Source organism: Perca fluviatilis, chromosome 17 (assembly GCF_010015445.1).
Source record: "Perca fluviatilis chromosome 17, GENO_Pfluv_1.0, whole genome shotgun sequence".
NCBI classification, from domain to species: Eukaryota; Metazoa; Chordata; class Actinopteri; order Perciformes; family Percidae; genus Perca; species Perca fluviatilis.
In genome coordinates this window covers 21,179,210-21,202,802 of record NC_053128.1, presented here as the reverse complement: position 1 = coordinate 21,202,802, position 23,593 = coordinate 21,179,210, and the positions used below count along the sequence as shown (strand labels likewise).

General features: G+C 38.5%; 1 protein-coding gene across 3 annotated transcripts in view; it reads left to right on the top strand.

Annotated features, from left to right (window-relative positions):
• brinp1 (bone morphogenetic protein/retinoic acid inducible neural-specific 1) overlaps positions 1–23,593 on the top strand; it is a 159,911-nt gene that overhangs the window by 112,072 nt on the left and 24,246 nt on the right. For all 3 annotated transcript variants that reach the window (XM_039780768.1, XM_039780769.1, XM_039780766.1), the window contains one exon: positions 16,414–16,519. In XM_039780768.1, the coding sequence (XP_039636702.1) occupies positions 16,414–16,519 (106 nt within the window). The remainder of the gene's footprint in view (positions 1–16,413; positions 16,520–23,593) is intronic.

Below are 23,593 nucleotides of genomic sequence, written 5' to 3'. Positions count from 1 at the left end.
GGGTATAAGAAGAGGGGGCTAGGGAAAGCAATTGTAAAGTATAAATAACATCAAGTAAAAACACATAGGTCAGAGTTTTGGAATACCCCTCTCGTGTGACCATGTTCCCGTAATTAGCCCAGATGGAGGTGGTATCAGCTTGGAATAAGGGTTTAGCTTTAAAACTCATGCAAATACAGTAACTAGACACAAAATGACTCTCTCTCTCTCTGCATTATTCATAATAATAATCATTATCATAATGGTAATAATGCATCCAACAATGCTTGACATTCTACTTCCTGACAACTGGAGTTGCCCATGTTGTCACATTACCAAATGGCATTAAAATACACAAATCAAAGTATTGTTGTCAGCTGATTATTACCCCCACTCTCATAATGTCAAAAATGTAATGACGTTTTGAGGTTTTTTTCTGCATCTCTACCATACATTGTATCAAATGCTTGCAAAAGTGGATGCACTTAAGACAGCTTTATTTCAAGAAAAACAACAGATTTAAAAAAAAAAAGGCATGGCCACAACAACTCAAGCCCAACATAGTTGTCTAATAGTGAATCACTCCTGTACCAAATTGGCAGGGATAAGCATTACAATTCCATGTGTATACCTGTAAATCAAATAAATACTACTGCCCAGGACAACATCCTCTGTCTACTATGACCTTGCTCATATGCACCTAGCTTGCAAGGCAATGCATATGCCCAAACTAAATAAATAATTAAAGTTAGAGTGAACCTGATTGTGCAGCATTGCTTCTGGGATGTTTTTTGTGTGTGAAGATGTCAACTTGATTAACAAGTCAGCAGTTCAGCAGCAGGGACTGTTTGCTTCTATTATGTTTCCAGTATAGCCGTAGGATCCAAGATAACCCAGAGGAACCAAGTGTTGATTACTGACTGTGAAATGCATTAGTGTATTCTAGTATTATTCCACCCTTCTATGTTTACTTATAAGTACATGTGCCAAATATATCAAAACACACAATATGTCTACAGCTGTATAGTGACAAAAAACAACATACCCACTATGCAAATGTCATTCACTCCAATTTTTCTCTTTTAACATTTGCCATCCTACTGTTGGTGTGCACTTCTGCACTCCACTACTGTGCTGTGGATGAAAGAGATGAAAACGTACCACTTTATGAACTTCACTTTACCTCACACTCAATAACACAATATTCAGGATGGACAATAAGACAGTTGTGCAGTTTTTTTGTTTGTTTTTTAAACAAGTAGGTAGGAAAGAATATATTAAACCACACACAGTTGAAGCATCAGTAGAGAAGCTTTGTGTTGATATGGAAACAGAGTCGGAAAACCTCAGCCAACAATGCTGCAGGTGGAATTGTGTTACCTGCCACAGTCAAATGCCACAGTCAAATTTACCTAGACTAGCTGGTGTTAATTTCAAGCCCTAGTGAGCATAATTATTTTGACTTCTCTGGTTTTCTGGGTCTGCAATCACACAATTCTTAGCAGAAAGCAGATTGTAGATGCGAAAATTGGCTGCACCACAGAAAATTGGAATGCCACGATTGTATAGACTTTTAGGGCCCTATCTTGCACTCTGCGCAGCGCAGCTGAAAGCCCGACGTAAGTCTCTTTGCTAGTTTAAGACCGACGCAGTTGTCAGTTTCTTGTCCAGTGCCCGCGTCTTTAAATAGCAAATGTACCTGCGCCCATCTTTGCGCCCATGGGCGTGCTGGTCTTACAGGGAGGTGTGTTCAGGTGAATTCTTGGCGTATTGCTATCTTGAGGCAGTGGGAAGTGATCGCACCATTGACCAACAACAACCTGGTCTAAAGTCTATAGCGCAGCATTTTATTGTTATTTTAACAGCAAATTAGTAAAATGTGCCATGCGCTTCATGCCGTGCACTTAGATCGTTAAAATAGGGCTCTTATACTGCAACAGTGCATCACTTCCTGTAACTACAAAGACCATCTAAACTTTAAAACCAAGAAAAAGGTTTTACATTTGGTCATATGAGCTGGATGACATTTTGTTTCATGTTGTTAAACATCTGATGTAATTTGACATATCTGATCTGGTGAGTGCGACTTTTATATAGTTGAGATGGTGCAGGACAAGAATGTTGGTATTTTTTCACTCTTAGCATCAGCATCAAAAAATACCATTTCAGTGTGAATATGGCAAGTCTCATCCATAACTGCATGTTGACTGCTTGAAGTTGTTATTTTTCATTCGATTAAATTCAGCTGTCTGGCAACAACATTTTTACTAATTTAAAAAAAAAACACACACTATGAAAGCAAAGTGCAGTTACAGAACTCTAATCCATTGTGGCTAGCTTATTTAAATCATGCACAATCAGCACCAGGCTGTTGCAAAATAACAAGCCAAACTGCTTGGTTATTTTATGGTATTCTACCCAAACTGCTAGTTTTTCTCTGTGCAGATCAGCAGGAGTATAGGCATCCTGGAGGCATATTGGACACACACGGACTACAGAGATCCATAAAAACTAATTTAAACTTATCGCTCCTCTCTACATCACCAAACATCCTCAGGACTGCCTATTCTGCCAATCCTCTTTCCTCTTTCCATCACGGGCAACGACTGCACGCTCGATGCCCTTCTTGCCAGTAGGTCTGGCAAGAGTAGCATTAATAAAATGCATTTTTATTGCAATGACAGAACTACATTTGATAGTGATGAAATAGGAAACAAGTTGCACAACTGTTAAAAGTATGAATTGAGCAAATGTTTGGGGATTGATGCTTTTTTTTTTATAAAATTGAAGTAATGGAAGAAAAAAATGCATTATAATTAATTAATTAATACATAATTATAAAATTTAATCTGTTCAGTATTATACAACATGTTGCATTCATGGTACTATAGGACAATGCATTTTATTTCTTCACAAGGATTTATGGGCTTCCTCTGTAGTCATGGATTAGTGTTGAAATTTCTGAAAAGTCCGAAACTCCCACAGCTGCTGCCATGCACATGTGCCTCGCACCTGCACCTCCAATCCAACTCTCCCTCTACACCCACCAATGCTCTACCTCCCTGTCTTCATTCAGGGGGGAACCTTCCTAGCTTTTTGTTGTTGTGAGTGACAAGTGGATTAAGGGGCTCTGGCAGATGAGACTCCAGGTAGCAGGAAGTCAACCATGACAAAATTAAGCAGACCTGACAGTGGCTGCTGAGTCAGTTTCTGAGGAAAGGAAAGCAGGAGGTGTTGAGAGGAGAGAGTATCCATAGGCCTACAGCACGACGCACACACACACACACACACACACACACAAAGTTACTGCAAAGCTGAGTGGACTGCATGTCTGCTGATCAAGACCGATAGACCTGAAGCATATGTCAAGAGGTGAGGCGTGGTCTGAGTTTGGAAAGGGCTAGGGATGGATTGGTGATTGAGTGAATTAGTGAGTTAGTCAATGGGAATGCAGGCATGCAAGATAGTTTTCATCTATCAGGTATTAGCATCCTCTGAGAGTTAGTAATGACTTGTTTGAAACTCACAATGAATTTCTCTTACTCTTCTAACAGGATGAAATAGCAGTTTAATAGATTTGCTCTACCAAGTCAAACATGGTTGTGTACACATAGGGCATTAAGTCAATACTGTACAGTGGGAATGGCTGCACACTTACCGTGTTTGGTGTTTCTGTTTAGTACAGTGCTCCAGTAACTCTGTATTCTTAATATATGTTTAAATTCTATGTATATTTTGTCATTATGATTGTACATACTGTAATTTCATTATGTTGGTTATTCTATGAATGTATGCCCTTCCAGTGAGAGAAATCCCTCCTCCGTGCCTTACAATAACCTTAAATTCCTGTCTTTGTAGAGTGGCCAATCTAATCAAATTACCACAAACTAATTAACATAAAGCAAACTAAGGACCCATTATTACATATATACTATACAACATTTGTTTTCTTTGTGCAATTTTGGTGAATACAGGCAGAATAATGAATGTGGAAAATGTTAAAGGGTGAAATAGGGATAAATACATTGTTTAGGAATATGTTATCAGAGGATAGAGTTGCTGCTGCCTTCATTAATGGCCAATCACATTAACTCATCTCATCTCATTTAAAAGCAGCAGACAATATTGTAATAGGCTGGGGTTCGAGTCCGGGGCACCTTCTCCCCAAAGACAACTGTCCCCTGTCCTATTCTATAATTTGCATACAACTTGAGAATAATATGCTATGAGTAACTACTTTGATGTGCACAAAGGAAGATTTTGCAAAGGCTGGTACTTGTTGTATACGATGATTTCAAAGGTACGCACATAACTATGCAGCACTTGAGGATATTACATGTAACTATAATAGAAGGTATGTCTGTCCTTCAATTTTCTCGACAGCTGTTCATCTGATCGACTTCACACTGTATTGCTGAAGATCCAAAGAAGTGCAGTGTCGAGTGCATACTCCTGAGATCTACAGGAGCATTTATTAGCAGTGTGTTATGCACACACTGTAGTGTATTGAGAGGTGACCCTTATTAACTGTTGAACCACCAAACGGCATGCTGGGTACAGATTGCTCTCCGTCGCTCGCTACAGTACATTCAAGAACAGAGGAAGAAAGAGGCTATGTTCAGACTGCAGGCAAAAGTGGCCCAAATACGATTTTTTTGGGGTCAAGTGACCAGGTCAGACTTCTTTAGAAGTAGTGTGAACAATCAAATCTAGCCCAGATCAGATTTTTTTTCAAATCAGATTCAGGCCACTTCCGTATGTGGTCCTGAATCAGACCCAGATCAGATTTGTTTCAATGCAGCCGCAGTGTGAACAACCAAGGCGGATTTGATGCGACTTTTCCCTCAATAACCCTCGCTGCGCCCTCTCTCTCCGCTGGGAGGGGCCCCCTGCTCCTGGTGCGGCCGTCTACCGGAGTGGACTGTCTTCAATGCTCAGTCCCTCGGGGTCGGGCGCACCACTGGCCCTTCTCGCCCGCACCGTCGGTGGAGCTTGAGCGCGTGCAATAGGACATGAAAGATGGTGAACTATGCCTGGGCAGGGCGAAGCCAAAGGAAACTCTGGTGCAGGCCCGTAGCGGTCCTGACATGCAAATCGGTCATCCGGTCACACAGACCTCTGTAGTGAATTTGCAGCCATAAACCCGCATTTGTCTCTTTCTCTTCATTCTTCTCCTCCTCAGCACTTGCTCATTAATGTTATGGCTGCCATTACACAAACATTTTGAAATAAAAGCGAAAATGCTTCCTCCATAACCTCCCTAACTTTAGTGCAACAGCGTGCTGCATCTGATGTCATTGTTATTGTTCTTGTGTGCATGCGGGTCAGTTCGAAACCGCAAACGGTTCACACTGGAATCTGATATAGGCCAAAAATAAATCGGATCTGAGCAACAAAATCCGAATTAGGCATTAAGACTTAGTAGACCGTAGATTTTACATTGTAGAAAAGGACAAACATTTCAACCATCATTGCATCAGCAACCTAACTTTCGGAATGAACCTTCCCGGATTTAGCTTATTCCCAAATAGGTAGCTGACACTTATACTCTAGCATGGCTAGGGGACACAACTATGTCATGTGTATTGCTTAGGACCCAAGGAAGCGCAGTGTGTGAATTTGTTTGGATCAGCGGATCTCAAGACTATGCACAGGCATGTTTTAAACATGCACTGCACTAGCCCCTCAAATACAGGCGCTATATTGATGCACATATAGTACTGTGTAATCATTATGTTTACATATACCATCATCAGGAGAATTTAACACAAAATATTGTTTAAATGAGAGTTGAAACACATAAAAACTGCGGCAGATCATGTGCAACTAGATTTGTGGAAATATAAAATGCCTTTAATTTGATTTCATTTTTAAATACTCTTAAAATGTGCATGATTGTCAGATATACCATCACCAAAAATCATCTCTGGCTGATCTTGCATTCTGGTATCTGTCGAATATAAATGAAGGCAGCATACATTGCAGTTCTCCAGTCACGTCGCCAGCAGACAGACAGTGATCAGAATGTGCAGAAGAAGCAAAGTCCAGCAGAAGGCAGGGATCTATAAACACGGAGAACAAGGGCTTTGCTCCTCCAATATTGATTCAGTAGGGCTGTGAGACCTGCTTTGGTGTGCAAACTTACAATCAGGATGAAGAACACGTGTCAATACAGCAGAAATGTTTTAGATATTTCCTGTCTGCAAGTAAGCAGGTTGAAAGCCGGGTCCACTTTGTTCCATGGAAATATTGGCCTCATGATTAGCTCATTTACCAGCTTTCTTCATATTTTTACTTGTTCAGCCACTTAATTTGTAGCATTTTGCATACATACAGTTAACACACACATACATGTTTTTTTATTTATTCTGGAAAAATGAACATTTAAAGTTTAAAGTAGTTTAAATGTATGATTATTACATTCAGTACTCACAATGTAAAAATTAATAATAATAGTAAATAAAGAAAATGAACAAACCAAACTATATTAAAGGAAGCATTGTACTATTGAATCTGTCCAATATTCAGCTTTTCTTTTACTTGATCCCCTAAGGGTTAATGTGAGAAGAGTCTTCTTTTATTCAGTATTTCTGTATGCCCAGAAATTAATAAGAAAATGTATGCAAATGGCATAATGCAAACTTCCTACTGATGCAATGAATAAAACTGCTGATTATATATTTTTCTCCTGACACTAAATGCATTGCAATTTGTATGTTCTCTTCTATCAAAATATAGACAGTAATTATCAGCCTGAGGCAAACATTGTGTCATATATTAAATATCATTAGTATTATTATTATTACTATTTTTCAACTTTAACATTAGATTATTAAAAGATCCCCAAATCACAAATGACTTATGAACTGTAGACAAATTACAATTACTGGTTGAACAAGAATGATGCTTTTAGTGATAATGTCTTACTTCTGTTAGGTTAGATCACACAAACTAGTAGTACAATACTGAAACCCCCATCACAGCTTCAAATGAATAGATGGATTAAAAAAAAGTACAAAATCAAAATGGCTATAGACTAAATTATATTAGGAACTACGCCTGCAAATCAATAGCTTTTCATAGCTTCTTAATGCCTGTCTCTTGAGGTGTGTAAGATTTCTTCATGCACTGTCTAGAACTAGGTACAAAAAAGGGGACTTCAATAGCAAACCAACAAACCGATGCGGTCAGAAAACCTTGTTGATTAAACCCTTGTTACCCAGGGAGCACCCATTAGCTAATCGATCAGCAAAGATCCCTTTGAAAAGTAGTTTTACATTACACCAACCACACTTGCATTTGATTTCGAAAGGGGGGGAAAGGCTTTAATTTGAGATGGCTGCATATTGTGCAGATGTCAGGGACAAGCTGGTGGATACCCCCTCCCTTTAACAAAATGTCCCAAATGGTTCGCTGCCAACTTTTGTTTGGCTCGTCGCCTGAAATCACAGAACTGTTTCCTATGATGGATAGCAGTTGTCCTAGAACCAAAACAGAATAGTAACCAAATGTGATATCCTCCTCTGAGAAAATGTAACATTGAGTTTGGGGGTTTATAGCATGTGGAAAAGTCACATATAGTATGGCAAATCTGAAACCACTACAACGTGGCATTGAAGAGTAAAGCATGATTTATGGTTCTGCCGAGGCTCCACACAGAGCTTTAGCCGTAGCCTACGCAAGTAGCCAGAAGTATATACTTGTGCGTTGGTGTGTGCGTCGATCTCTGGTAGAGCGAGTGAGAGAGTGACGGCGATTTACTTTGGCGCGAGTACCGACTCTAGAGTCATAGTGAGAGAAAAAAAGTGTCTCACCTGTGCTTTCTGACCACGGTGGGAACTCGTAGCAGGAAAAGTGAATTCTCTCCTTGATTTCAAGTTGTTTATGGAGAAGGAGAACCTACCAACCCACAGCTGAGCGACGTGCATCGTCGCGATATGTAGTTACATTTTTCGAGAGGTGCACGTCAGGCTACGGCATAGGGTCCGTGTCTCCACGTACCTATGCACGTAACCACGGCATAGATTTTACGCAGAAGCATAAATCCCGCTTAAGAACCACACTAGCATCTAACTTGAACCAAGTGTAATGTGCAGGTATCTTTACATGCTGTTTAATGTGCTGCAGCTGAGCAGCTAATTAGCTATCTAACCTGCAAACAGACGTTATTACTTAATGCAAGGTTTGATTGGCTGCATCGAAATAAGGTATTCATCTACTTAGCCAGAACAGTGTTCCATCTAATTAATGCTTTACTAGGGTACACCATCATGAAACCAATCATATAGAATATACATTTTTCCCTTTAAATGAAAATGTAAATAATTGTGTATCGGCAGTATATCAAAACAACATTTAGGCCTATCTTTTGTTAAAAAAAATAATAATTGCAAGCATGATTTGATTAACTAAGTCATAATCAGACTACTAATGAGGCAGCAGAACAGTATGTGAACATCAGGGCAGCCAGCAGGACATATAGCAATCAGTCTTTGATGACATCAGACATCTGTGCAGGCAGTAATGCCAAGCTTTCTCATTATAAACTCAGTCGTCTTTTTATCAGTGAGAAATACAAACAATTGTTAGATTGTTATTGGACTCCTACAGGTTGCACATGCTGTGCAAGCTGCAATGGTTTGTAATATACTTTGATAGAGTGCTATTAAGGTTGCATGTAAAATTGGTCCCTAAGGAGAACTGATTGTATTGCTCAATAAAATTCACACTAGTAATTAAAATCAGTACTAACTGAAGTGTCAAACCTGAGATATGCTCTAAATGGCAAGACATAGCTTTTTCTATGTGTGCGTGTCCTTTGTGCAGGCTATATCCAATTGCTTCTCACTAAATGTGTGGTCTGATAGACTACGTGCATAGTGGCTGGCTGAATTTATCAAACCTTTCATCTTTGATACCTTGTGCTGTCTCCCTGAGCCTCTGCACTGCTTAAGAGGTATTTACTACATGTGAACGTTAATCAAAACCAAGACATATCCCCACTGTGCTGCTGGCACCTTAAGCAGAATCTTTGAAGCTTTGTTATTTACCTGAGACCAACCAATCCAGAAATAGATTGGCTTAAACATGAACCTAAACCACAGCTGTGTAACGAAGACCACATAAAAGTAAGAACAAAGGTACTGTAAAGAATAAATGTACATGTTACTGAAAGGTAAATAACACAATCAGGGATGACACAAAAATTGGTCTCTAACCTTGCCTGATTTCATTCTCTTGTGTGAAATATGAGCTAAGCTATAGAATACATGTATACACACAGATAGACAAATAAAAACACACACACACATTAGACCCACAGTACTAAACAAGCAGGCCTGGGGTTACGATGTAATGCGATCTTACAGCATGGGGTGGTGGGGGGGATTCCTGATGTACATCATTTATCTCCATGAATGTATTGCAGCTCTTTTATTAAATAGAAAAAAATCACAGAAGCCATTCAACATAGGGGTATTATCCATTTTTATTGATTCATAAATCATAATTCAGTTCCCTCTGCCAAAATCTGTATTCGTCATCATTGTCACTTCTTTCCCAGTTACACTTAACCACTGGGCTGCACAGCTCTGATGCTGTACCATTTTCCACTATACCTTTATTTAGTCATTCCTTAGCACGAAAAAATTGTATGATGTCAAATGTGTTAATAAGAAATAAACGTAATAATAGGGACATTGTTAAATGTATTAAACGTCAGAAGGGTTCTTAAAAAAAAATAAAAAAAATAAAAGAGATACTAGAGAGGTGTCCTCCCACTGAGAACAACATCATACTTTGCTGATAGAAACAAATGTCATGTGGTTGTTTGTCTTTGTGTGGCTGAACCTGATTGCTGCGAGCTAGGACTCCAGTGGGGAGGGAGGGTCATTTAGGAATGAAAATAAGATACCCAATGGAGTGTTTTAATGGAAAGAAAATGCCAGTTTTACGAGCGAGTGCCTTCCTGTGGGAAAGTGTGATTATGCAGGAACAAGTACGATTAGGACTCGACTCTGTCTATATGTGCTTGCGTGCTATCACGACTGCATACGAGTGTGCAAGTGGCGTGCGTACTGTACATTCATTCATGCATGAAGTGTGCAACTATGCATTCCTACTGGAGAGTGTGCTTACTGCATCCCTCACAAGGTCACCTATCCATACAGTTACTCTGATTTACACCAGCGCTCAATATGCATATGTCCTGATTATGTTGCAGTGCTGTAGGTGGTGATAGTGGTGGTGGTGGTGGTGTAGCAGCTACATCCATACTATCCTATTTCTAACAATCCAGTCATGTAAGTCTCATGTGAAATGGGAAAGGGAAATTTAACGTGTATACAGTATGACCTAGATTTGTGTCGACTGCGGTAGCCAAGTTTGGAGCAGTTTACATCTAATTTGCATTTGCCACAAGCAAGCATGATAGATTTCTATGCAGTGTTGCTTGAGTTGCACACTTGAGCGTGCCACAGTTATAATTAGAAATGCCCCAAAGTTGATCATTTTCTCAGTATCATTTAAAACAAATGAGTCACATTAAAAATGGCTTTTACAGACACACGCAGTGTTTTCCAAAGAATGCGCATTTAAATATTCACACAAGGAATCATATAGATATATAAGAGAAATGTGCTATTACATGTGTTCCTCAAATATGGTTGCATCGTTCCATTAATGTGTCTTACAGTAACACTGTAGCCACATGTAATATGATATGAACAAAAATGTCCTCAGAGATCTTTCACTATCAGGCTTTGAGAATTACTGAGGAGCAAGTCTTTTCATTTCTATGTATCCAGAAATAGCAAGTCATTAAGAGAGTAGCAGGTGATGGGCATATTAGGAAGGCTCAGCAGAGGCAATGTGTAATGAAGACAGTTCAACCTTACAGTATTCTTCCCTGTCCCACTCACCCATCTCATTGCCTTCATCCCTTGTTTTCCTTATCTTTCTATAGCTTCAAACCACCTTTTTATTCTTCTTGGTCTTTCAAGTTGGTATGCAACTTGGGGACACGGTATAATGTGAGCTTTGCTGTCTAAGAAATATACTCCTCTCAGTATGGTTTGAGAAACAGGAGTGAGGACACGATGTTCCCATGACAAGTTACAGGAATTGTAGAAATAATAAGAGCTCCATATGCTGTGATAATTTTAATGAACTTGAAGGAAAGTGGTTTTATTGCACAACTGAGACAGTCGATACACATTCAAGGGTGATATCTAATGCATACGATTTATCCTTCTCCTCCATTCTGCTACAATGCTAATGTAAAGCTAATACTTATTAAGTTCATAGATATGGAGAGTCTTTTGATTTCCATCCAATACATTATAATGCAAAGTTATTTAATAAAATGAATGTCTATTACTTGTCTATTACAGCATTTTCTATTGATACATGGGTTTATAGTTATACTCATATATGCAAAACTCACTTAAAGGAATACGCCACCGTTTGTTGAAATAGGGTTATTCACCGTCTCCTCTATATAGGTGGGCAAACGCATTTTTGTCTCAGTGCATGCATTGTCTTTGTCCGGCGCCGCCACCACTAGCTTAGCTTAGCGTAATGAATGCCTGCCGCGGAGCCCCGCAGAGCTCAGTCAGGGCAGCAGCATTTGGTGGTCCATTAACCCAGAAAGGGTGACTTTGCACCGGTCGTGGAGCTCCGCGGGCTGCCGATATTTCTGTGCCCGAGTAGCAGTGCTTCGGGTGTAGCCTACTTCCACCCAATATTGTCCCAAGTCAATATCTGCCTAGGAAATTGTCTAGTCTTAATCTGCATTGCTATTTTTACTCGTTGTGAATACGCAGGCCACAATAAGTAATTAGGTTTTGGTTTGTTGTTGTTGGGTCACTTTTACTCACGACATGCTAATAGCAACAAAAGATTCCATTCATTACGCTAAGCTAAGCTAGCGGCGTCGCTATTGGACTAAGACCATGCATGCACTGAGACAAAAATGCGTTTGCCCACCTATATAAATATAGAGGAGACGGTGAATAACTAACGGTAAATAATAAATGGTGGCGTATTCCTTTAACATTCCCATGAAACATATACTGATTTGAAATTGTCAAACTCCGGAATCCTAATTAGATTTTTAATTGGTGCTTAACTAAGACAGGTGCATCATAAACGTCAAACCTACAAGTGAATAGGCCTGTGTGCGTAAAAACACATGGACAGTCCTCGCATCAGTTGTAAGGTAAATAAAGTATACATTACGTGCAGTATGTTGTTTGCTACAGGTGCCTACTTAGAGTGGATAAACTAAGCCACTAAAGTGACAAACATTTATTTTCCAATTGTAGGATATGTGTATATAGCATTGCATGAGTAACATGTATAATATACTTGAGGTCAAAATACTTCGCTTGCATACATAGGAACTGACGAGGCATGTAACTGAACAGAGACAAGCTCATATTGGATTCATTTCAATATTAAAAGAAAGAGGCAAAGTAATTTAGTCTCAACAGACACACACACATGTCCAGCACCCACATATTCAGCCTACACACTCCTGATATACAGTACTGCAGCTGCATTACATGTATCTCACCAGGATGATTTTTGCATTTTAAAAAACAAAGAAGTTTGCTCACACAGGATAAACTTTTCCAACATTTGGGGCTTGGGGAATAGTACATGAACATTTGGTTGCCAACAGAAAATATAGAAACAGAAGAAACTTAGGATCTCATGTGCATCATCTCTTATTTTCTTGCTTAGATGATTTTCTTGATGACAGATGACAATTACAGAGGACGTTCCAGAACGGTGGTTTCTGACTGTGGGCTGTGATACAGTCCTGGCCCAGTGGGATTCCACTGTTGTGTTCTGCTTAATAATCCAAATCCTCTAAGTCCCCCTCGGCCCACTTCAGTCCTTTGATTGCTCCTTGTATTTTTATTGCGTTATACTCCATTTTTATAATCTCTTATGGTGTGTGCTGGAGAGAATGAAAAGAGAGAGCCAAACAAGTGCTGCATACTGCCCTCCTAAAGTCATTCAGATTACAAGGGTCAGTCTCTAATCCATAAAGCTGGGTACGTCTGCTCCAAACTTGGAATAATAATTCTTGAAGAAAAATGACTGTATGGTAAACAGGCTGTAGCGAGCTGCGCTCATGTTTATGCACATCCATTGGAGTGTGTGATTTGTGTGTAACTATTAATGTAAATGTGCCTGAGCTAGCTTGTGCCACCTGGGAAGATGTCCGTTGGCGACAGAGGACAGATATTCACTTTGCTCAGTCACCATGGATCATGCAACACAACCTTTGTAAGGAAGTAATTTATTCAGCGACAGGCACAACAAAAAGGGAGGAAAAAGAGCACCGTCAGCAGCCATCAAGATGGTAGAGTGTGATAGGCAAGTTTAGCTCTGTAATCAGTCTGCACATGCACTTTATACAAGGCCATGAAGTGCATTTCAAAGTCCATTGCTTGGCTGGAAGGAAATAAAGAAGGGAACATGATTGGAAATTGTGAACCAGTTAGATAAAAATAAGCTCTAAGATGGTCATTAATGTCTCACAAACAGTTTTAACAATCAAACACAATTGGATAGTTGTCAAGAAATAGTTACCAGTTTTACTGAAAACATGTTAAATTGTGTTTAGAGTAAAATTGAACTGACATAGGCCTCTGTAGTAAACATTACAAACACATTTAGGTTATTAGCAACACAAGATTGGTTTTCAATTTAACAACCAGGTGGAATTAGTTAATTTGTGCGAACCAAAGCGGACTAAAATGCACTGGAGTGGCTTGTGTTGTTTGTGTACCATTCATATAAGTTACTGATATTTAAAAAAAAAAGCCAAACATAATGTGATTTCACGTTTTCTTTACACCCAAGCTTTTTTGAAGATCGAGCAGCCTCCAGATAAGTCCAAACTGATTTACTGTACCAGACCCCACCTCACACAGAGGATAAAATCTTTTACAAAAATATAATCTAAAACTAAAGTAAACATCTTTAAATGTGATTTTAGATTATTGTATTTCCGTCTCACATAGGGAGCCCAACATGTTTGCAGAACCGATTGAAAAATGCATTATGCACTAAACATTATAACTTATTTGCCTTAATATCCTTTTCTGTGCTATTTGGATTGCATTATTCTTTCAGGATGTAAACATGAAGGGTTTTACTAGTTCAGTGCAAATTGCACAGGGGAAACATTGTTCAAGAATACTGGTTGCAAAAAGACATCATACTGACCTTAACAAATAGTATTTTTTATAGTTAACATCACAATAGTATTGTGAAATATTTCTATAACCAATGTTTCTCTGTCACTCTATATTGATATTAATTACTAGTCATTAAACTTGATTTGTTTTCAACAAATGGACATAAAAAATGCAACTACAATGCAACAGTAACACACTGTCTATACTGATAGTGCCAATTAACCACCCAGAGATGAAAAGATTTATAATGATGAAATCATGCAGTACATACATGTTACAGCTCTGTGATGTGACTGGCATGTGTCCTAGAATGATGAAAATTTGCAAAACATCAATCATTGGATACAAAGATATATAGTTCTTCAGAGTCTGTCCCTGTCCGTCTCCCCATGATTTTGCATTCCCCCCCTCCCCACCGTAACAGCCTGATGCCAACTGTAAGATATACATCTGTCTAATTTCTTGCTTGTCAGCCCACCATCTGGTGCAGCATCAACATTAAAGACAGGAAAAATGGTATCACACTGTCATTCACACACACACACACACACACACACATAAAGTGGGTGCTTTTAACAGCTGATATACCAAGAACACAATGGGTTACAATAACCAACGTATTGGAAACTCATTGACCTTGTCCGAATTGGCCCCTCTCCCAATCCTGTGGATCATCTTGGAACACCCTCCAACTGTATCTGATCCCTCTAATCTTATTAGTATAATAATCCTATACAAAGCTTAAAAATGTTTTTTAAAACCTATTCTTCAGGAACATTATGTGATTCTAATGTGGTACAGATTTACTTCTACAATTATCTTCTAAGTTAATATTGGACTTACATTTGCCAATACACATGTCTACAAATGAATGCTAATGCTGCTAACAAATTCACCATATGATAATATGTCAGTGCTGTGTTCACAGCTTGTTTCCGCTGCCCCCATGTGGCCAAGAAAATCAGTTAGTTAGTTGAACTACCAAGACTTTCACCACCTGCGACAGACACATACTGGTCACACATTCTGTCGCTTATGAGCCACTGGTGAAGCAGAAAACACCGACAGAAAGTCCCAACTGTGTCGACAGTGCCTAAGTACTGATGGATAAAAATACGAAAGAAAATTTTCCCAAATCTCTCTCTAAAAAAACAGCCAGCGAATAATACTAATACATGTATTTGATTGTTGTCTTAATATTCTGTTTAAATTATAGGTCTGCTACATGGCATTGGCATTTTTTACTTTTGTGCTCAACAAAGAACTGCAAGAAAAAGAAAAAAAAACAGGTTTTAGTGAGATTCATCCCTTCATCCCTTCTTCTCCTTTGCTGAGTGCTATCTCTTTTGGCTTCTTGGAACCTTGTGGAAGTACTATTAGGAGCTACTGGAAGAACTTAATTAACTAGGGCAACTGAAAAGAAGAGAGAGTTGACCCCTTGCTTTCTTTTCAACAGCAACCTCTTCAAGGTCTCAAGTGTGAAAGTTGTATATTTTAAAGCATCCTCTTCACATCTGAATAGCATCATTATTTCTTTTGACAGTGGTCTACGGGTGGGGAACAAGAAGCACCGCTAACAGTCTCAGTGCTATTGTTTAGAACGGAGTAAGGGCCATAGCACACAAGACCAAAATAGACCTTTCGAAGAACAGTTTTTTAAAGTAACTCTAAAAGAAATCCAAATCCTTGCAACAAGTTGGACATGTCACCAGCTGCTACATTAAAGATGCATCATGTAAAGGTGTTGTTTAAAAAGTGCAATTACACCTCCTTTTGAGCATTGAGTCAATTAGTTGTCACATTATGGCTGGTGGGGAAAAAATGCTAAGATTATGAAGCATGTTTCTTGTGTGATAACCTATGGCAATACATTCTGTCATCTTCCTATGTCCTGTGTGCACACATGAATTAGCACACATGAAAGTCTAAGTCTGTAATAATACTGTTGCATTATCCACTGACAGCCGTAATGAACATCTTACTACTACCTGACATTGTTAATGGCTGGTGGGTCTTTCCTAACTTTGCATATGTTGTCTTAATAAAGTGTAGTGTTGAGTACTGAGAGAAATACTTACACACACACACACACACACACACACACACACACACACACACACACACACACACACACACATACACATTCATACACATGCCACAACTGCATTTGTTCGCTTCTCAAATGTTCTTCAATTTCATTTTATTCTTAATTCTATTGCAGGTGACAGAGACACGGACGGGGCCATTGGGATGCAGTAGCTATGACAATCTGGACTCAGTTAGCTCAATTCTTCTACAGAGTCCCGAGAGCAAGCTTCATCTGCAAGGTAAACATTCCCAGCATATCAATATTTTCCACATGCTGCCCAATGATGTTGGACGTAACAGGGCAGCAGGGTCAAACTCCATTTTAGCCTCTAAAGGAAACAAGATCTATAGTCATATATAAACTGCTCTTATTTGGACAAGGGAAACGGTTTTTGCCTTCTCAAGAATCGAATGTCAATAAATTTTTTAATTGGGACTGGGATAGATTTGCTTCCCAATCTCTGGGGATTGCGATACAATTCTCTGTGGTTATAGATATTTGCTAACGTGATTGTGTTCTTAAGTCTCTCTTAAAACTTTGTTCAAAGACAGGCTTAAATTCAAAACAGTTGCTCTAGCTGTGCAAACTATTCTGACATGAGCATGGGAACTACCACATTACCACAGGTACAATGTATAATTAGACAATTAGATCAGCTTGCAAATGTATTGCTATAAAATGTTGGAGTCAAACTGTGATTCCATTAGAATGATTCCAATAAATGAGTACCTTTTGAAATGAATCTACTAGCGTTTCACTCACGGATCATACGTCAGTCGATGCAAATAGCAACTTTTACCAATTAGTGGTTATGTTCTTTTAAGCTGAAATAGTTCTGTCTTAAACATCGACACAACTAATAATTAGCATGAGAGAAGGTATTGCTTGCAGTGACAGTCACTCTGGGGAAAAAGAACGATGAAAGACTGTGTAACTGAGGTCAAGTGTTTGAATAGAGTGATTGTTTCTTTGATTTATTCGAGTTTACGCAGGTTATTAAACCAGTTTGAGAATCACAGAGGCTTATTTTCCATCCAACCCACACTACCCCCCTCTATTTCCTCTCTCTGAAGGGATCATTACTCGTCCTCTAAAATCAGAGAACTAAGTGGTTTGTCAAAGAAACACTTTTAAGTCTTCCGCTGCCACTTACTCAAAGGACTCTATAGGTTTTGGGAAAAGCTTTATCATCATGCACCAAACGTATTAGCCTTGTGCTTTGAAGACTGTTTTGTCACCCAATTGATAGATGACAGGCCTGGGAAAGATTCTTTCTTTTCGCTTGATAATAATAACCCAAATAGAATGGAAAAGCTTTTCTGATTGGTTTCTGGCTTAGAGTTTTGTATTAGGCCAAATTATATTGGTGTGTTTATTCATTTTGTGTGTAGGCAAAGGGTGAGGGTGGAGGTGTTGAGAGTTTTTCTGAAAAAATGTTCTTTTCAAAACAATTATTGTTTCTGCCTTAAATTAAAAAGGTAACTGATTGCGTAACTTCTTCAACAATCATAGTACTCTTAATAGTGCTCTTCAAAGCGCACTTCACACAGCCCATGGAGAGGCGTCTAGTCTATGGAGAGCTTTTAAGGTTTACGCTGCTCAAATATATTTAAAATGAGAGCCAATAATTTAATTCACCCTACAGTTTTCCTTCTGTCATGAACACTAGTGTAAGTGTAACAATTAGTCTTATTTTATCCCTCCTTGAACCATATATTTCTCTCAGATCAAGCCAGCCATCTGCATTTATAATAAATAATAATATAATAAGAAGTAATAAAATAGGCATAGGTTAACCATTTTCATTCACTTGGGCCACAGACTGATCTGCATCGAGTCCAATGTTGTAAGGATTGATGCTGATTTTCTCTACTATTCCTAGGAAATTCAGTCGACTTCAAAATAGTGTTTTTTTTTTGGGAAGTGCAATATATCATGTATTATTCTAGATCTCTAGGTTTCTCTATAATATTTATATTAATATTATAGCAATGTCCATAGGGAATTTTTCCTCTGTGTCAACAAACGCAAGCAGATGACAGAGACTGCAGAGACACACAGAGATGGTCTTTACTTTGATATGTTTATCAGTACTACCAACATCTAACAACATTTGGAATTTCAAAACGACATGCAGTTGAAAGCTCCCAGACATTGGTGGGTGTATGTGTGATGTTGCACATGTGTTCATTAACAAATTATTTTATAAAGGAGTGAAACCTTTAATTATTTTTACCAAAATGAATGAATAATGCAATAGCTTTTTTTCTTTAACTTGAAAATTATACATTTCCTGGAGTCATTTTTAATTGCTGTTGCTGTATATGCAAAATATCTTAGCATCAACCTTTATGCCATGCATTACTAAATGTTTGGTTGGTAGGGCATTGCTAGGTGGGTGGTAAGTAGCTGCTAGGGTGTTGACAAATATATAATAGTTGTTAGATAGTTTCTATGGTGTTTTTTGTGGACACTAGCACACTATTATGTGGTTGCTGCAATGTCTGGGGCCACTTTAGTTCATTGTTCAGGTGGTTGCTACCGTCTTCTTTCTAATTGCAAGGGTATTTGTAGTTATAACTGTGTTAATTGTGATTATTATGATTAGAAAAATAGATACACTCCACCGAAGAAAGATAAAAAGCACCATCTTAGCAGCATGTGTTTAAATGTGTTTTTTTTCTTTATCTGAGTGCACTCACAAAAATTGGATAGGTAGAAAATGTGCAAGTTAATAGTTGAGCCATTTGGGACAACTTGTGAACCTCATATTTGTTCCAAAAGCAGCTTTATCGCCTTTTATTCATACAAAACAGTTAGATTCCCTGACAGATTTACTGTATCTCGAGGCTTGTCTTTACAGTCACTGGCCAAAAAATAACAGCTTTGACAGCATTGTCCTCGTCTTTGACAACACGCCATAAATGGACTTTACATATTATCCATTGAGGAGGAAGGCATTGGCTGGGCCCAGGTCTGCTGTTATAAGTGCTAGCAGCTCTCAGCACTTCTAATGAACACCCACCATGTGTCTCATTTTCAAATGCCTATTGACCTTTTACCAGCCAATTAGCTAAAATGCTAACTTTTGGCATTTAAACTGTGGGGAGGAGTCACATCTGGCCAGTGAAGATCAGGGATCACTGGCAGCACTATCTAAGAGCAAAATATGCAGATGCAGTCATTTTATTTTTAATTCTTATATATATATATATATATATATATATGTTTTTTCGATTGCTAAACAACAGTGGGCACAACTTCACCTCCATTACTTTCTGAAAAACAGTAAGAACGCAGTTTTACCATAGTAAAGATATGTGTGGTTTTCAGTTTTTTTATAGCTGTGTACATAACCTCAGACATCTTACCTGGACATATTGCTATCTTTGCTCTTTTACCTGTTTCTCTCAAACGGTACAGTGTATAATTGTTTTATTCTTATTTGGTGTTTGTATACAAAAAAAGGCTTTCTGAGCTTTTCTCTGTATAAATACCGTATATGTTCACTAACTAGTCTAAAACAAGACACCTGCTTAGGCTTTCAGCTAAAATTCCAATCAGCAGTGTTTGATAGGCACCAGACTGAAATCTATGCTGTTTTGAATGTGTGGTTAACAGTTTTGACAGCGGTGTATTAGCATTTGAACAAAGTGCTGTAAATCTACAGTGTTGTGCACGTTGTGGTTAAAGTCATGGGATAAGTGTGTAGTAGGGCTGTGCTCGATTGAAGAAATTCTTAGTCGACTAACACTCATTCAATTGTATCGACTAATCGATTAGTTGATTTATTCGACAGATCTGTAAATCTGAGTTTCTCTGCAAAGAGTCATGCAAAAGCACCACTTTAATTCTTGTGTTTACCAGAGATGTGCTCGTACGTTTTTTGGAAATAAATCATTCAGCATGAAAAAAGCATCAAACATGACTAATCGACTAAAGAACTGTGTTCAAGCAATGAAAAATTAACTAGAGTTTTGTCCACATGAACTGCTGCTGTGCAGACTGTAGTTAGAGTTTTGCACATGTGACTCCAGTTGTGCCTACTGTCGTTTAGCAATCGAAAAAAATGTAATATGCAAATCAATACGATACATGTAGCAGGGGGTCCCTGCCCATCTCTCTTTCAGGTTGGCCTAAAACAATTTGAAGATCCCTGCTGTAGAACACTCACAGTCACAGAAGTAAAAAGAAAACAACAACAAACAAACTCAACAAAAACTGACGAATAGACTGACTTACTTAAATTTGTGTCCTGATTAATTGATTCTGGTCCAAGGGGATTATAACTCAAAAATGACTTACACAAGTTTACATATTTCAGGTTTTTATGGCATCTGTACATGGTTTTTCTGCCATGTACTGTACTGAGCACCCGCGGCGCTACCATTTTAGGTCCGGGCCCGCCCATTTTGACCCAGGCCTATTGAGTAGTGAGTGATTTTCATTCTACCATGTCCTATCCATCCTACTATCCAATAAGCAGCTCGACAAAAGCTTCTCAGCCAATCAGCGGCTTCTACCCCACTTGTGGACTATTAAGCCTGCCCAAAGGTTGCATCGTCACCAGCAAGTGATCCAATAAAATGAATGACGTTTGCGCGCAAGCTTTTCAAGCAAGCTCAATGAGACAGACACAGACTGTAGCTATTAGCTAATATGAAACGCAAAGCAAAGCAGCTTGTTTTCATTTAAATTCAGCAAGAAACACTCCGAGGAGGAGGAGGAGGAAACTCCTGCCATTTTAAGTAACGCGTTTAAGTGACGAGTTACCATCCTGCTCGGCCGCCCTCTCCCCATCAAGTCCTCCCATAGCCACCCCCTCACACCAGCAAGGCAAGTAGGATAACTGTCTGCTGTAAGCTGTCTGTATGCAGGGGGAACCCGTGTTTTTTTTTTTTGGCTTATTTTAAATGGCCCATCCAGTTTTCTGGAGGCACACCTACAATCAAAATCCTGGCGCCGCTAGTGGTACTGAGGGTGAGAAAGTTTTCTTTTTGTGTGATTCAGTTGTTCAGAAAGGTGTGTGTGTGTGTGTGTGTGTGTGTGTGTGTGTGTGTGTGTGTGTGTGTGTGTGTGTGTGTGTGTGTGTGTGTGTGTGTGTGTGTGAGAGAGAGAGAGATCTCCCACCCTACTGGAGCCTTATCTGATGTACCAAGATGAGCCATGTCCTGTACATTTTTTTGGCTTTTTCACTGGTTCTCCTATCCCACTTATTCAGCACGTTTGTCTTTTTTCTCCTTTTTTTTTTTTTACTCTACTCTTCTCTGGACCGAATTCACTCAGCCTTCACTGTACAGACAGATGGTCAAATTTTTTGACACTAATGTAGTTTCTTATTATTTTGACCAAATGTTGAAAACATCCTTAATGTATAATGCCACCTTTTGGAAATGAATAAATTTATTAAAAAACCTTAATCGAGACTAGCTATTTTAATTGCTTATGAATTAAATAAGGGGATCATATTAGTATGCAGCGCCATGTGAGTTACAACAAGGATGCAGTAATAGAAAACCCACTCCATTTCATTCTACTAATTAAACTTTTAATCATGCCTTTTTCTTTCCCACTCTAATTTTTTTTTTTTTTTTTTTCGCTCAAAACCTCAGCACTTTATCTACCTTGAGGCACAAGTGTAACAGCAAAACTTTGTTAGGAAATATATACAAGAAAAAAATAATTACAAACCTGTAACCAAACAATTTTACTGCTTTTTGAGTGTTTCTCTTTAGTGGGATTGGTTTTAGAACGGTCTGAGACAGCATGCTGGTTTAAATTAACAAGTTAGTGAATTTAGTTGTGGTCAAATTGCTCTTGGAGACACTTTAGACTGTCCCTCCAACATAACAGAATTTTCAAAAGGAAATGTTTTTTTTCCCTCTCCTTGTCACCCCTGTGGTCCGCTCTTTGTGAGCTGGTGGGGCTGTGAGCCACAGATAACACAATGTGGATATGACACTCCCTGGATATTCCCTCTGCTTTCACTTAGATTTAGATTAGAATGCTGTAGTAGAGTCCAACATCAAGGGAGCTACCTATCAAAGACTAAACTCAGTCCTCTCCTCTCCCACAGTTTTGCTTTGTAAAATGTTTGGCAAATTAAGCACCTTGTGCTTTATCCCCCTTCCTTTTTTTTTTGCCTTTTTCCCCCGACATTCATCAGAATTAGAGATGGCACTGGAACTATTTTTTCACATTAGATTTCATGCATGACTTAGCACAGCTTTGATCTATCAAACATGAAACTTTGCATTCCTTAAACTTAATAAGACTGTGGAGGTTTCAGTTTTACATTTTGGCATGTTTAGCACCAGAGTGCCTACTCTATGCACAGTTTTATTGGAAGCTAAATACAGTACAAGGTGGTATGGTATCAGGATATGTTATTGGCAGAGACTAGTTGTATTCATGCAAGAGGAATTCATTGATCCTGGCCCAGTCTCTCCTGTCACAGAACAGGAATTACATAACCTGGCATGACTTATGTATCCAAAACATGATGTAATCAACCTATTTGTATTACAAATTAATAGCTGGGCCAAAGACATATTATGCATATGTGAAAGCCGTAAATGTAAATCCACTTTTAAATGTAACGATTATTGTTATTTTTTGATAAAAAAAAACTTTTTAGTTCAATCTGCTTCTAGCTTTACTATAATTGGGATTTAAATACACTTTTGTTCTCCCACATTAATTTGTTCGTTGTTTGTTTGTCCTCTCTCTGGGCCAAAGCTTAGAAACCCAATAATATTGGTTTTGGCTGGATTCTTACTTTCTGCCTCTATTGGGATCTATAAGTAAAAATAGCTTATTTTGGGGGTGAGAAATAAATGAAAGAGGGAATTAGTATGTGGCAGTTAAATGGTCTAACAGCTTAATAAATCTTATTATACTGTATGTTTCAACTGGCAGGGAAAAAGAAGTGATATTTTTATTTTCTGTTAATATCCTAATTCCTTCCATCTGTTAGTATGCATTATTGATTATCATCATCAGTTGAATTGGTGGTATGTTTTGAATAACAAAACAGCAGGGGCTTTCAATATATGAAGCAGAAGATTGGAATAATGTTTGTGTAATTTGATATTCAACAGAAATAAAGAAAACACGTACTAGGGATTGAAAATAGCAAATTGGCTGCATATATTAACTGGACCAAAGAAAGATAAAAGGCCCTGGAACCTCCACAAGCCATTACCTTGCAAGGACCCAATCACCTCCAATATGGCTGTCATAAATTAGCACCAAAACAAAAGCAAACTCATTTGCTTCTTTCAATCCCCAGCACATGCTTTCTCTCTTTTCT